This window comes from Fusarium musae, chromosome 2 (genome assembly GCF_019915245.1).
Source record: "Fusarium musae strain F31 chromosome 2, whole genome shotgun sequence".
Lineage (NCBI taxonomy): Eukaryota > Fungi > Ascomycota > Sordariomycetes > Hypocreales > Nectriaceae > Fusarium > Fusarium musae.
The window spans coordinates 2,470,081-2,483,825 of NC_058388.1; the positions used below are offsets into that span (position 1 = coordinate 2,470,081).

General features: G+C 49.8%; 5 protein-coding genes across 5 annotated transcripts; 2 read left to right on the forward strand and 3 right to left on the reverse strand.

The window, feature by feature from the left end:
• Nucleotides 1-1,552: 1,552 nt before the first annotated feature.
• On the reverse strand, nt 1,553-3,970 carry J7337_002681 (uncharacterized protein; the record flags this gene model as incomplete). The annotated part of the gene is made up of 4 exons (XM_044820408.1): nt 1,553-2,182; nt 2,232-2,402; nt 2,454-3,525; nt 3,588-3,970. 4 exons carry the CDS (start codon nt 3,968-3,970, stop codon nt 1,553-1,555), a joined length of 2,256 nt encoding a protein of 751 aa, XP_044684708.1.
• An 824-nt stretch (nt 3,971-4,794) lies between these two features.
• J7337_002682 (uncharacterized protein) lies at nt 4,795-5,703 on the forward strand (the record flags this gene model as incomplete). The annotated part of the gene is made up of 2 exons (XM_044820409.1): nt 4,795-4,984; nt 5,033-5,703. 2 exons carry the CDS (start codon nt 4,795-4,797, stop codon nt 5,701-5,703), a joined length of 861 nt encoding a protein of 286 aa, XP_044684709.1.
• Nucleotides 5,704-6,571: 868 nt separating this feature from the next.
• ARL1 (Arf GTPase arl1) lies at nt 6,572-7,357 on the reverse strand (the record flags this gene model as incomplete). Its single annotated transcript, XM_044820410.1, has 4 exons — nt 6,572-6,592; nt 6,650-6,973; nt 7,042-7,134; nt 7,283-7,357. The coding sequence occupies 4 exons, from the start codon at nt 7,355-7,357 to the stop codon at nt 6,572-6,574; spliced, it is 513 nt and encodes a 170-aa protein (XP_044684710.1).
• A 1,222-nt stretch (nt 7,358-8,579) lies between these two features.
• J7337_002684 (uncharacterized protein) lies at nt 8,580-9,019 on the forward strand (the record flags this gene model as incomplete). Its single annotated transcript, XM_044820411.1, has 2 exons — nt 8,580-8,585; nt 8,777-9,019. 2 exons carry the CDS (start codon nt 8,580-8,582, stop codon nt 9,017-9,019), a joined length of 249 nt encoding a protein of 82 aa, XP_044684711.1.
• An 894-nt stretch (nt 9,020-9,913) lies between these two features.
• Nucleotides 9,914-10,593, reverse strand: SCON3 (E3 ubiquitin ligase complex SCF subunit scon-3; the record flags this gene model as incomplete). The annotated part of the gene is made up of 4 exons (XM_044820412.1): nt 9,914-10,090; nt 10,146-10,316; nt 10,370-10,467; nt 10,527-10,593. 4 exons carry the CDS (start codon nt 10,591-10,593, stop codon nt 9,914-9,916), a joined length of 513 nt encoding a protein of 170 aa, XP_044684712.1.
• Between the last annotated feature and the right edge of the window lie 3,152 nt (nt 10,594-13,745).

The window sequence follows — 13,745 nt, forward strand, 5'->3', positions numbered from 1 at the left end:
TCAAGCCGACCGATCACTTGGCGGGCAAGTCCGTAAAGTGGCTGAATTGTCAAGGATATTGATCCTAATTAGGAAATGCACCCGGCATGAGTCTGGAAGATTGGGAGAACGACCCGTATTTTTCTTTACCGACTTTGTTAGTCAACCAACGTCAAAGTATTTTCGCATACAGGTACAGCTTGACAGCTTGACAGAATGCTTGACGGCAAGCACAGAATGGGATTGAAGAAATCTGACAGCTAATCACCAATACTACAGACACTCCCAGGCTCCTACTACCGCTAGTGCTTGTGCCTGTCGTAGATCTTGGGGGCTGAAGTGGTATTCGAATAGCACCAAAAAGACTAAGGCGTTTATATGGGAACTCACATTGAATTGATCGATCGATCGATTTATAATTAGAAGTTCCACGGGCAAAGTGAGATTGTTGTCTTTGTATCTTGAGATAACCTGAATTCTGTAAACTACAAACCGCTACTACCAGGTCGAGTACCCCTGCTTGTCACTTTTGTGTTGGGAATTACCTATCTACCTAGGTAGTTACAACGATGGCAGCCATTAGTTAATCGAACCGTGACGTCGATATCTGAAACAATCTCACATCTAATCTTCAAAGCGTCATCCTGACTCACAAACATAATAGTGACAGCGGCAGCGACACCTGCTGACCTGTTGTCAATTGTCCCTGGAACAGCTGAGCACAACTCACTCACTAATGCCGCTGATCCTGGCCCGGCACTGGATTAAAGTCGGGCGTGGCTTGCAGATCTCCGGGTGGCTGTGCTCGCTTGTGGCGTGCCGTTCCCCGCACTGGAGCCTTTATCCTCTCAAAAGGCAGGAGGCCTACGCTACCGGTACTACCGAGAACTCCAAGACAGTTGAGAGCCTCACTTAAAGTTCCATCCAAGACGTGGCACCAGCGACCGCTCCCTTGGATACGGGCTGGGGCCATTGAAACGCCGATAGCTACCCTTTTCAAGGTCTGCTGGTTTGAGGGTTGCCTAGTTCTTCTCTAGTCACCCACCAAAATTTACCCTAGGTCCGAGAACCCAAGGCCGATGCAAACAGTCTAATAAGCGAAACCCGTTTTGCCTCACCTGTACTGTACACTCACCTTACTTACACCCCATAACTCGTTGTCTATACGTTGGCCACATAACATAGCCGTGACTCAGGCCTCGTTGTATCCCTGGAAGAATGTCTTTGGTGATATCCAAGCGGAATACGTTTCGGCCATGAAATGACCCCGAGTCTCTGCGTGGAGCAGACCAACGAACCCAAGGATTGCCGACGGAAGCAAAGCCTTCCCTAGTCCTCATTCACGAGTCAATGGCACTTCGTTGCTAGGAAATACGGTGTTCAGGGGCAGGTTGACTGATGCGGACTCGAAGACCAGTCAAAGTATTCTACTGTACCGCCGACTATGACTCTATCAAATCCCCTGTATGTCTCTCGGGAGATAACGTCCAGTCGTTTACAGGACAACAATAACACTACACACAGCTACAGCTATATCGGCTCTCCTGTCTTGTCATATCACAATCACTACCCCTCACGCCCTCAGGTCTGCGTCCACGCCGCGTGATATCCAATCCGCAATGGCCATAATGGTGATCATGGGATTCACGCCACTGGCGCTGGGAAACACGCTCCCATCTGCGACGTAAAGGTTACCCGTGCCCCAGACCCTTCCCTTCTCATCAACCACGCCCTCGTCGCTGCTCGCGCTCATGCGGCACGTGCCCATCTGATGGGCTGAGCTCCAAGGGGCCGTCGGTGGTTTGTTGCCCACTTCGCGGACGGTGCTGAGCCAGGAGGCAAAGGCTGGGTCAGTGGTCTCCGGATCGGCCACTGAGCCTTTGGAGTCTAGCGAATGCTCCGAGGACGTCTCTCCCTTGCGCACAAAGGGTTCCAGACCCTTGAGAAGAGGACGTATCTCGACTGCTCCCGTGACATAGCATATCTTGGCCAGAGCCTCAACTCCCTGGATGGTATGGGCTCGATCATAGTCCGAGGGAGTATAATCAATGCGAGGTCGACCAGTCGTGGGGTCTGGAAAGACGCTGCCTGCGTCACGATCTCTGGTCAACGATATCCAGGCATTCATGTGACGCAACTTTGTCATATGGAGTTTTGCATCTAGGCCGCTGGTCCATGATGCTTGCGACAGAATTGTGAATGGCTATGGCGAGTCAGGATGATTCGACGACAATACTGGATTCGTTACTCACCACCATGCACGTCGTTTCCAGCTTCGTTCCGTATCCACTACCGTCGACGTTGTCAAACTGGGGACAGTAGCTGGTGATAATGCCCCCCTCCCAAGGTATCGTTTCCTCCTTCCATACTGCTGTGACAAAGTTGCAAGGATGGAGGTGCAGATTAGCTCCCACATTCGGATTCTAGACAAAGTTAGCCAATAACCTTTATTCACTGCGGACAGGGACACGTACAGTAATACCGCTGTTCTTGAGGACGATCGGGCTCCATAACGAGCCGGCTGCAAGGATTACCTTCTTGGCCCTGACTATGACCTGTCTCTTGATTCTGTTGTTCGCGTCATTCAAGTCACCTGCACTATCCCTCGACACCCACTCTCCCTCGATGCCAATGGCAGTCTGCCCGTCATAATCAAACAGGATCTTGTCGACCTGAAATCCTTCCATGAACTGAGCGCCGGCCTTGGCAGCATCCGGTAACCAGCTCACAGCTGGCCCTCGCTTTTCGGCCAGGCCACAGCCAAGGTGACACTGGCCACAGAAGTGCTCCCTCCCTCCCGTGTTGACGGGAGCTGGACGTGCCGTCCAGCCGAGCTTGCTTGAGCCATTTAGAAGCACTCTGTTTCGGTGATTGTGGCGTATCTGGTCAGTGCCAGCCCCTTGAAACTCCCACACACGGTCTAGACACTCGTCGAACTCTGCGGATGTGAAGAAAGGAAGGCCCTCATCCGCCCATTCCTCTCGCACAAAGTCTTGAGGCTTGAGACATACGCTCCAGTTGACGGTACCTCCTCCACCCCATGCACTGCCAGATGTGACGGTACAGCCAGAGTCTTCCGTCATAAAGAAGCCTGCGTTGTCGTAGAGATGAGCACAGGCTGCATCCTGAGCCATGGGGAGGTGTGTTGAAGGATAGTGATAGGCCTTATCCACGACAATGACTTTGTGGCCAGCCTCTGCTAGATTCTTGGCACATACACCTCCGCCGCAGCCGGAACCGATAATGACGACGTCGGTCTCTATGGCATGTGCGTCGTCCCCGGGGCCGATCTGGAGAAAGTCATAGTCGAAGGTTTCCTTTGGTTGCCAGTCCTTTGGGGTATCTGAGTAACCCGAGAGCTGGTAGAGAGCCGAACTGGTTTGAGAATATGCCTTGAAAGACATGGCAGACATCGTTTTGGCCAGAGCGGACCAGCGATCCTTGGGGGATGTGGCCCATGATTTGAGGATAGCTTCGCGGACGTGGGTGGGCTGGTTGTATATTGGTTGCCAGTAGCCGGTGATGAAGTAGCTACCAGGACGGGTGCTTGAGAAAAAAACTTAGTGACGCGAAACAAATGGAAGCATGGCCCGTCTAGTTGTACTCACGACATCAAGCTCAATAACCCGGCAAGGCGCTTGAGTTGGTCGGGCGGGGATATGGCCAGGGTCCTCATGAGGTTATCTCTAAAGCGAGCATCATTGACAGGCCTATCACGGAGAAAGGCACGGATATTGTCTCTAGTGGCTGGGGCTGCCAGAGCCTCGGCACTACGATCGAGGACAGCATTGACTTCATGGTCTGGAAGCTGAATCTGACCTTGATCGTCGGTCACATCGGACTCTGAGGTGATGGAGGGCAAGACACCGTCGACAAGTGCAAAGAAGACGTCCCATTGAATAGGAGAAAAGAAGTCGGTTGGTGGAGCATCGGGCAAAGCTGTGGCAATAGGAGCCTGAGGAAGAGGAGAAATCGGTTGTGGAACGGTCATGATATGATGATGGTCAAAATGAGGGAAGCAGTTGGACGAGGAGAGAGTTTGAGACGATCCTGTCTCACATTCGCTTCACACAAGACCAAGACATTCATTGACTTATGTACGAATGAGACCAGCAGTTGAAGAGAGAACGTCTGGCCCGTGCCACTAGGGGACTTTAGGTGACCCGGGCCTGGGGGGGGGGTTCACTAGGCGAGTTGGCCAAGCTGGGGCAGTCAGGGAGAGCAAGCAATTAACAACCATAAACTGACATGCCTCTGTCTCTACGGTATAGGTAAGCAAGTAAGGTACGAAAATGAGGGGAAGCTCCAAAAGGGGCAAGGTCGTAAGAGAGTAAACTTATTGAACCAGGTCTTGTGATAGATGTCCTCTCAAGGTTTAGTTTGCGAGAGAGAGAAAAAGCATGTTGGACGTTAGTCAGAAGGATCATAATCAAACGGGCAAGACAAAACAATCGAATTCCATCCGACTCAAAGTCAACGTGTCACAGACTCAGGCACACAATCTGGACAATCTCCCAACACTTATGTTGGCTATGTACATCATACTGAACTGTATAACGGTTTAACCACACAGATACGGAGACCCTTCCTGTCGGCCTAGTCTACAGTATGCGTTTTGTGTAGACTACCTAGGTTAAGTCGCCCAATCATGTCAGATGTCCCAGGTCAGGTAGATACCGGCCCGTAGCCGGCCCCGCATACAGGTAGACTACGCTCTCTCAACAACCATGATAACGATGACTACGGCTACTGGGAACTCAATAATTCTGGGTTGAACTTTTCTTTCAGTATTGATGACAACATCAAAGAGCCACAATGGATAAGGCAAGAATCCTACTCGTCGGCTGTGGGGGAATAGGCTGTATAGCAGCCCTCAACCTCGAGACCGGAGGCCGGGCTGAGGTTACAGCTGTGCTGCGCTCAAGCTATCAAATAGTCAAGGAGCGAGGATTCACCATCAATTCTGTAGATCATGGCCAAATCCTTGGCTTCAGACCAACCGAGAGTAGGCTACTTCAAGTACCGCATCATCCATCAACTAACCTTGATACAGTCCTACCATCTATTCCTGATGCCTCCAAGCCCGGCATCTCACCCTTTGACTACATCATCTGTGCCACCAAAAACATACCAGTGATCTCTACACCGGTGGCTGATCTTATACGCCCTGCCGTTACTCTCGGATACACCACCATCCTGCTCCTTCAGAATGGACTTAACATTCAAGTTCCTGTCCAGGAGGCATTTCCGGATAATGTAATTCTCTCTGGTATCAGTATGTGTGGTTCCTCGGAGCCCAAACCTGGCACCATCCAACACAATCTGCACGATGAGCTGCGTATTGGCCCCTTTGAAGACTTTGGCAACGCTGCTGAGAGAGCAAAGGATCTTGTAGCACGCTTCAATGCTGGAGGACGCTGCACTTGCCACTACGATGATAACGTCACCTTCTCTCGGTGGAGGAAGCTCCTCTATAATGCAGTTTACAATCCAGTTGGTGCTCTGACAAGACTGGATACTGGCGATATGCAGCTTTGTCCTGGCCTCGTCGACGAGGTTATACGGCCTGGCATGAAAGAAATACAAGCTGCAGCCGCAGCTTATGGACAGGAGCTTACAGATGAGATGATAGAAGCAACGATTGTGACCGAACCTGTTGATGCCCATGTATCACCGAGTATGTTGATAGATGTTAGAAAGGTCAGTGTTCTCAGCCCCTCGTGATCTCCCCCCTTTCAACTCATCCCTACAAACACGCGATAGCCACGCTCCATATGCTATCAACATTCCTTACTCAGACGGGAAAAGAAAGGGAGAAAAAAAAAAGACGTGCTAAATCTCCCCTAGGAACAGTACATTGAGGTAGAAAACCTCCTCGGTGAACCACTTAGAGCTGCCCAGGCACGCCAAGTACCAACCCCGATTCTTCAGAACCACTACTCTCTAGCAAGTAGTTATCAGTGGAAGCTCCACAGCCAGAAGGATATTTCAGAGATGAAATGATGTAGAATGTTCATCAGTAGTCCCGAATATGAAGTTTGCTTTGAGCTGTTCAAGAAGGATAGCTCTGGTGTGAGTTCGATCTCATGTCAGCCCTTTTAAGAACCTGGCATTTCCCAAGACACCGAATCAAACTACCTTATTCTATCTAGTACCTACCTACGTAAGTAGTATCCTCTACAAAAACTACCGTACCTCTACAGTCACTAGCCGTCACATCGTTTGCACCTCTTATCAGGATCAAACATCCCGCGAAGAAAATCTGGCAACGAGAAGTCCATGAGAATCATAGCCAGGACTCAGCCGGACCCGGATTGTAGCATTAAAAAGTTATACTATGATATATCCTCCTTCGAGCAACGCACCCATGCTGTTCATTCCTTTCATCTCTTAGTGAAGAAACAGATAGAGGGAGAAAAAAAAAGCACGTTCGCTCTGCCAATACGCCGATATCTGCTCCATCCGTTTCTTTCACTTGTCCCTTATGGGCGCTGTCTACCAAGGTGTGATGGAACCGGAAAGTGGTACTATTATTTCATTTCATCTGTTGTACAATGCCAAACCGGGGCTGAAGAAGAAATCGTCATCGAGCTTAGTCCTGGTTGACAGTTTGCTGAAAACGTAGGTGTTAGCACCTCGAGAGTTGTACGGGGGTAATAGCAAAACTCACCACAAGCCAGTCCATGCCCTCGTTCACACCGCTGCCATCGACCGCTGAGCAGGCCACGATACTCCAGTTGCGGTCGCGGAGCTCGCCCAGACGCAGGGCCTCAGAAATCTCACCTGCGCCCTTGGCTCCTGGCTGATCCTGTTTGTTGGCAAAGACTAGCAGGGCCGCATCCTTCAGTTCTTCCTCGTTCAGCATGGCCGAGAGCTCCTCTGAAGCGGTGTGTAATCGCTCGATATCGGTTGAGTCCACAACGAAGATGACAGCTGCTGTGTTGGCGTAGTAGCACCGCCAGTAAGGTCGGATGCTTGTTTGGCCGCCGAGATCCTGCACTCGCCCGTATCAGTATTCCTGCTTCTGGCCCGTTCCGAGACTGGAGGAGGTCGAGATCGTACCCAGACGTTAAAGTTCAGGTTCTTGTATGTGACAGATTCGACATTGAAGCCAATTGTAGGTATCGTTGTGACAACTTCGCCGACCTTGAGCGCCTGTTAACATGTATCAATGCGCGTGTATGTCTGGAGGTCCGAACCTTGAGTCGATACAGCAATGTTGTCTTTCCAGCGTTATCCTATGATGCCGCCTGGTTAGCGTCTCGGGGCTATGCGATCGATAGTCGGATAGACGTCATCCTACCAGGCCGAGGATCAATATTCTGATCTCCTTTTTCGCAAACAGTAGGTTGGAGAACCATGACATTGAGTTTCCCATGATGAACAACTTGCGACGGCTTCGAAGCTCCTGTCTGTCTTGTCTGCTCCGCGACTTGGATTGTTTCGATACCTAGGTAGGTAGGTAGTTGGATGGCTGTCAAGTGTTGGACACGGATTATAAGCTCGCTTATCGTTATTCGCAGCAACAAGTACAGTTGGTGTTTGCCTTAGTACCTTAGTCAACGAAGTAGAACAGCTAGAAAGTACGGATACGGGATACGTTGGGTAAATTTAGGTAGAGGTCCCCTTTTCTGGACCTTTAAGTTAATGCATCTCGGCCTCTCATGGACAAGTTGCTCTTTTTGGCGGCGTTGGGTTGGTCCAAGCGCCTGACAAAATAACCCGGACCACCTCAGCCTTCCAATGAGCCCCTGCTTGACTGACTGACTGACTGTCTGACTGACTGTCTGTCTGCCTGTGGTGTAAGCCATTCGCCAGGAAATACAATGATGTTGATATGTGGCAGTGCATGCATGGCCTTCAAGTCTATGTAGGTAGGTAACCAAAGGTACCTAGGTACTCCAGTCATCGAACTTTGCTTGAATTGAAAATGTATCAAGTCTGGGGCGGAGTACGTAGGTAATCAATAATTCTTATGTACCTACCTACCTACCGAGGTATGCCTTGTACTGGTCAGTGGCCAGTACGTCAAGTCACTTCACACAACTTGTATACCTAAGTAAGGTAGGTAGGTAGGTAGGTTCCCTAGTGAATCTACAACGTCTCGTGCTCTGGAACCCTCCTGAGACAGAGGCGTTTTCATTAATAGGCACTTAAGTCACTATAGGTACTAACTAATCCAAGAGAACTATCTGTACATCCGATACATGTCCATCTAGAGCTTGTATATCAGTCAGATCGATTTATTGGTTGCTATTATGCTTCTCACAAAGGCTACGTCCCAATAATTTCCTCAGGTAAGGTAGACAACTCACGAGCCACTCCCGTCACTAAGGTACTGTACTGTGTAATTTTGTCATGAGTTCCAGCTAAAGAGTCACGAGCCGAGCTCAAAAGTGCTTACCTCAGCACCATCCATGAGGTGCCCGCCCGAGGTGGATCTCGCTCACACCGTAAACCTCAGGCACCAACCTCAGCTCCACCCACAGAAAAAACCTAACCCTAGAAGCGAAATTCCTCGAAACAAGTGTACTGCACTTCGATACTCTATCACCATTTGGCAACGACTGACCGACTCGACCACCAACGACGCCGTCAACATGCCGGTATGACAGCCCCTCCCTATCGCCCTCGGAAGCACGCTCTCAGCTCGCTCTCTTCATCATCGACAATGGAAGTCTGCATCGAATGAACATATTTCCCGCCGCGTCCGTCGATGATGAAAATGAATCGCAATCTCTCGAGGGCGGGCTCTGCTCCCATGACACCGGATCGCTAATTGTTCTTTTTCCCACAGAGCCACAAGTCTTTCCGAACCAAGCAGAAGCTTGCCAAGGCCCAGAAGCAGAACCGCCCTGTGCCTCAATGGATTCGCCTCCGAACTGGCAACACCATCCGGTGCGTTTTGACTCCCCCCTTCGAGACGACAACTTTACGACTCTACCAGTCCGCCCGCGAGCAGAGTAACCCTTGGCTAACATTCCTAAACAGCTACAACGCTAAGCGAAGGCATTGGCGCAAGACCCGCATCGGTATCTAAGCTGATCGTCCCCAACTATTACCCGCCCCCAAAGCCCAGCAACCGACTTTTCTCTCTCTTGGGCATGGTATCGCGATGATTGACGTGAACGGAAAAGGGGAGGAACGATATTGTTGTGGCGTAAACTGAACTAAGAGGCCGTGTCTGCACTGCACTGCGCGTGCGCACGGGGGCGATGGGCCGGTTGCCTGGTTTATCGATTATTGCCGGTTACTGCATGTCACGGACGGTCATAGGGAAAAAAAAAGGAATGCAAAGACTTTGATGCCCCAAGAAAGAAAACGGGCCTGAACTACATGGATGCAGACTATCTTGCCTGTGAACGACGACAACGCAAACGTCGGCTCTCGTGTGCTGTCTTTATTACCAGCAGACTGTATGGTGTTGTGCAAGTCTTCAAGTAGCCAAATGAACGAATCATGCCCCAACCCGCAAATCCCACTTTCACCAACGCATTCATCACATATTTCGAGCTGACCACTGCATAGCTGAACGTCTTGATAACGCCGGGTTTGATGGCAATCATAAATTGAAGTCCTAAGCCAAGTCGAAATGACTTTCTACCAGTGCTTCCAAGTGTAGGATTTGAAGCTGTGTTCAACTACTGCAAGACGAGATCCATCCCGTAGAGAGCCTGCCTCGGACAATATCATGTTACCGTAAGCAATCCTATTTGTGCTCCTAGCGTGCCAAAAACACTGGCCCAAGCAACCCGGAAAACCAAACTTTAACGCCTAATACGACCCCTGTGACTCATCAAGATTGATATGATCCTGGATTGACAAGGCTCGACAGGAAAGTTTCCTGCGACTCATGACCCAAGGATCGATCCGCACCACAGTCCGACTTGCACCTCCCCGCAACCTCTATCCATAATCATACACAGAGGGGAACTTAACGATCCTCAGCCCACTCATTCTCCCGGCGGATCTGCTCCTCCTCCTCAGGAGTGAAATCATTCGTGATGTTGAAAGTTTTGCGGATCTCTTCGGGAGACTTGCCCTTGATCATGTTGGCGACGGTCTTGCAGCCGACATCAAGAAGAGGCTTGATGTCGAGATAGTTGGATGCCTGTCATGAAATGTTAGTCTCTAATGATTTGATGAATAGGAATGGATGGACGCACAAGGATGATTTCAAACAGCATCTCCTGATCGACCTGCATAAACTTTTGGTCCCACTCTTCGATATCAGTCGTCTTCTTGCGGGCGTCGGAATCGTCATCCTGTGCCTGGAGGGGATCGTTGCGGTGATGGTCGCACCACTCAATCACCTTGCGAAGAACGGCCTCGTTCACCTAAAGAACTACATGTCAGTCGTGAAAAAGTCAAGTGTTGAAGAAAGTAATACGTTGGGGATAGGAATAGGGTTCTCAGCATTGATACCCTCATCACCGATGTCTTCCAACATGTTCTTGATCAACATTGATCGCTCGGCAACAACGCGGTCTATTGATGTTAGTTAGGAATATGAGCAAGACCCGTCGCGGAGTGTCTCTTCAACTTACCGACTTCAATAGTGGCGCTGTCGTTGGACGCCAGCCAGACTTTCTGTGTAGAGGTAGATTCGGCCATTTTGGATATGTTTGTGGTTCGTGCTAGAGTAACTGGGGATGTAAGTGTGAGATTTGGCGTGGTGCGAAGAGAAAGTGCAGAGAGGATTCGTGATTGTTTTTGGGTGATGATGGAAGTTGGAGGAGTCAGCTAGGTAAGTAAGGTAGGTAGGTAGCGGAGGCTAGGTAGCCAACCGACCAATGAACCAATCACTGTGGCGGGGTAAATGCTAGGCTGAGGTGGGTGCCTCGTGCTGAGGGCGTAGTACAACGTACCTACTAGGTATGTAGAAGCAGGGCTGTGAATCAGACTCGGGACCCTTTCTTTCAGATGGGGCTTAGTCAGATAAGGTAAGCGGTTTGATGGGGTTGATGGAAAGTACTGGGATCCGAAGATGGATGTTGAGTACTAATAAAGAAACGATCTTGATACTGGTGGTCGGTCCTGGAGAGTTGGGGTGGTTGTGAGAGTAGAGAAGTCCAATTCGGCGGGAGGGATCAAGCGTTTTATATCAGTGAGTCTCAGAGTGCGAAGGTAAGGTTTACAGGAAGGTGAAGTGGATCTGCCCTGCTGCTGCTGCCTTGAGAATCCAAAATAACCTCAAAGACAAATGGAAGAAAGAGTCAGACGGCAACCTGAAGTTAGAGGTCATGGTTGGCACGAACCTACGAGGCGCGGGCGAGTTCAATTGGGCGACTCGAGAACTACCTATCATGTCGTCAGTGGACAAAGGAATATGGTTATTCAAAGGCTTAAGATGGTCAGAGTGCAAGCGCTATTGTTCAAGCTTCGAGAAAACTTATATTATTTTGCGTCTTGATCAAATGACACACGCAGAAACGAGGGAAATGAAAGCATGCTTACCTGAACAGAAACTCACAACTATAAGCCACCGAGCTTGTTCATATCTGAATCCTATCCGAACACACAAATCGGTTCTTTATCTTTTTCCCTCTTCTAAGCTACTCCTCAAGGCACCTCAGACTGCATCCGAGGCCACAATGCTTGTCAGTGCGATGAAAACGCTCGAGACGATAAAGACACTGCAGCGATAAAGTGAGTACTAATTGGAACCGTCACGAGCGGGCGTAGTGGCAAGGGAGAGAACAGAATAGTTGTTGGCAAATGGCTTCAAGACACCGTCAGTGCAAGAGTTACTACCTACCAACTGGAATCAACCTTGCCATCCCTTAACTTCGTGGCGTATGGCCATCCTAAAGCTTCTTTTGTTGAGTCGAACACCGCAAAGGAGGATAATCACGGTCATGTTGCTCACAGATGGATCAACAAATCAAGAGAAGGCCGTGCAATATTCTCAAGAAACCGTCTCCAGTGCCGAAAGGGCTGCATCAATCGACTTGCACTATTCGTTGTCTGTCTGTTAGCGCAAGCATGATCAGGCAGTGTTTGTATACAGTCCGTGTCCGTTTCATGATAAACAGCAAACCATCAGGTTCGACATGCGGAGCATCACAAAGAATAGAGGCGGTATTGCGAGTGGGATGTTGATGTTGCTCTCAACATCGTACAACAAAGGCGGTGATGTCTCCTCGATATACATACAGACAAAACCACATTCGAGACATCAGTGTCATGCATAACACAGCCATTGAACCCACCTTGCCCCTTATCCCACCATACCTAAATGCACATGAGGGTTCCAACCCATCCGTACTAGTAGGATGATCTTTTACACAAATCCTGTACTGACAGCCTTTCAAGGCATCCTGCAGACCCGCGGCAGTATCCGTACTCGAGCTCGCTTCCGGCAGCTAGCAATGCATGGACATTGTCTTGCAACGGGTATATCATTGCAATCATGCGACTTTCTTTGCCCTCTGTGGGCGCCGAGTCACTCGCGGAACGGAAGTATCTACTAATAAGTCAAGTAACTTAGAAGACAGGACACCACCTAACACGTGTTGACATGGAGGCCTGTGAGAAAAATAGAGAGAGAGAGAGAGAGAGAGAACCAGGCCATGCCATTAATTAATTGTCCACTATACTACTCCTTAGTTGCCATTCGATTCAGTTCCAAGATTACCATCTTCGTGGTAATCGTCCCAGTTCGTGGCTGGAAGCTGGCGTATCAGCGGCCACGATGATTAGATCTCTTATTACAATGGGCCTACCGCTGGCCAGGGTACGTATACCTACCTTAGGTACCTACGTTACGAATCCCTAGAGCCGCTCACTCGTTGTGTTCATCATTCTGGCGTTTAGGTCACCACGGTAGCTTGATTTGGCTCCGGGATGTAGAATTATAAGAATGCCTCAATAAATCACTTATCCTAGACATAGGCCACCAAACATGAAAGAATGCTATTATTACGATGTTGGATCGGAGCTTCAGGAGGCCTGGTCGTCCGTCTGGGCTGGGCTGTCTGTCAAACCTCCCGTCAGGTGTCCCCAGAAATCGCCTCCCCCTGTCCAGTCCCGTCGGTAGGGAGCCCAAGCCCCTAAAAGAAAAAAGCTTCTAGTGGACGCAGTGGACCTCATTATTGTCAGTCCCTTAGGTTCCCCTGGCCTTGGGATCCAGCTGGTGCCGCCAATCCCGGATCACGGCGTCGTCTCCCACTGGCCACGCTGTAAGCTGACGCTCTCCCTGGGCTTGAAATGTTCCCCCTTGGCTTGGGTCATCTACTAGGCCCTGTCCGTTAATTAGTACCTAGCTTGGGCTCTCGAGACGAGTCGAGTCGAGCTTCTGTGATGAGATTTGGTTGCTAATCCTTGATCCATGAAGAGACCCCCCTTCCATTCACCCATGTCCTTTTGTTGAACTCACTGGGCGAATATAAATCCATAACTATCATCTCAGGCATGTATCTGACTGTCTCTGGTGGGGGGTTAGACAGTACGGATACATAGGTGTCACTCACTTAAACGGAACCTGACCTCCATACGGGCTTGGTTCTTCTTCACCCTCACCTTCACCTACACCAACACCACCTACTCATGCATACAACGGTCTCGCATTTCCTCTTCCATTCTTGTTTTGGTTCCTTGCCCCCTTCTCTTCCTATAACTCTATGCTGACTCGGGGGACTGTCTCGCATATTCGTCGATCTAACAATAGACCATCATAAAGCTTTGCATCTTCACTTTCCACCTCCACGACTCGAAGCTCCCCCAAACAGCATACGACGTACATATCAGCGGCTGCATAACGAACG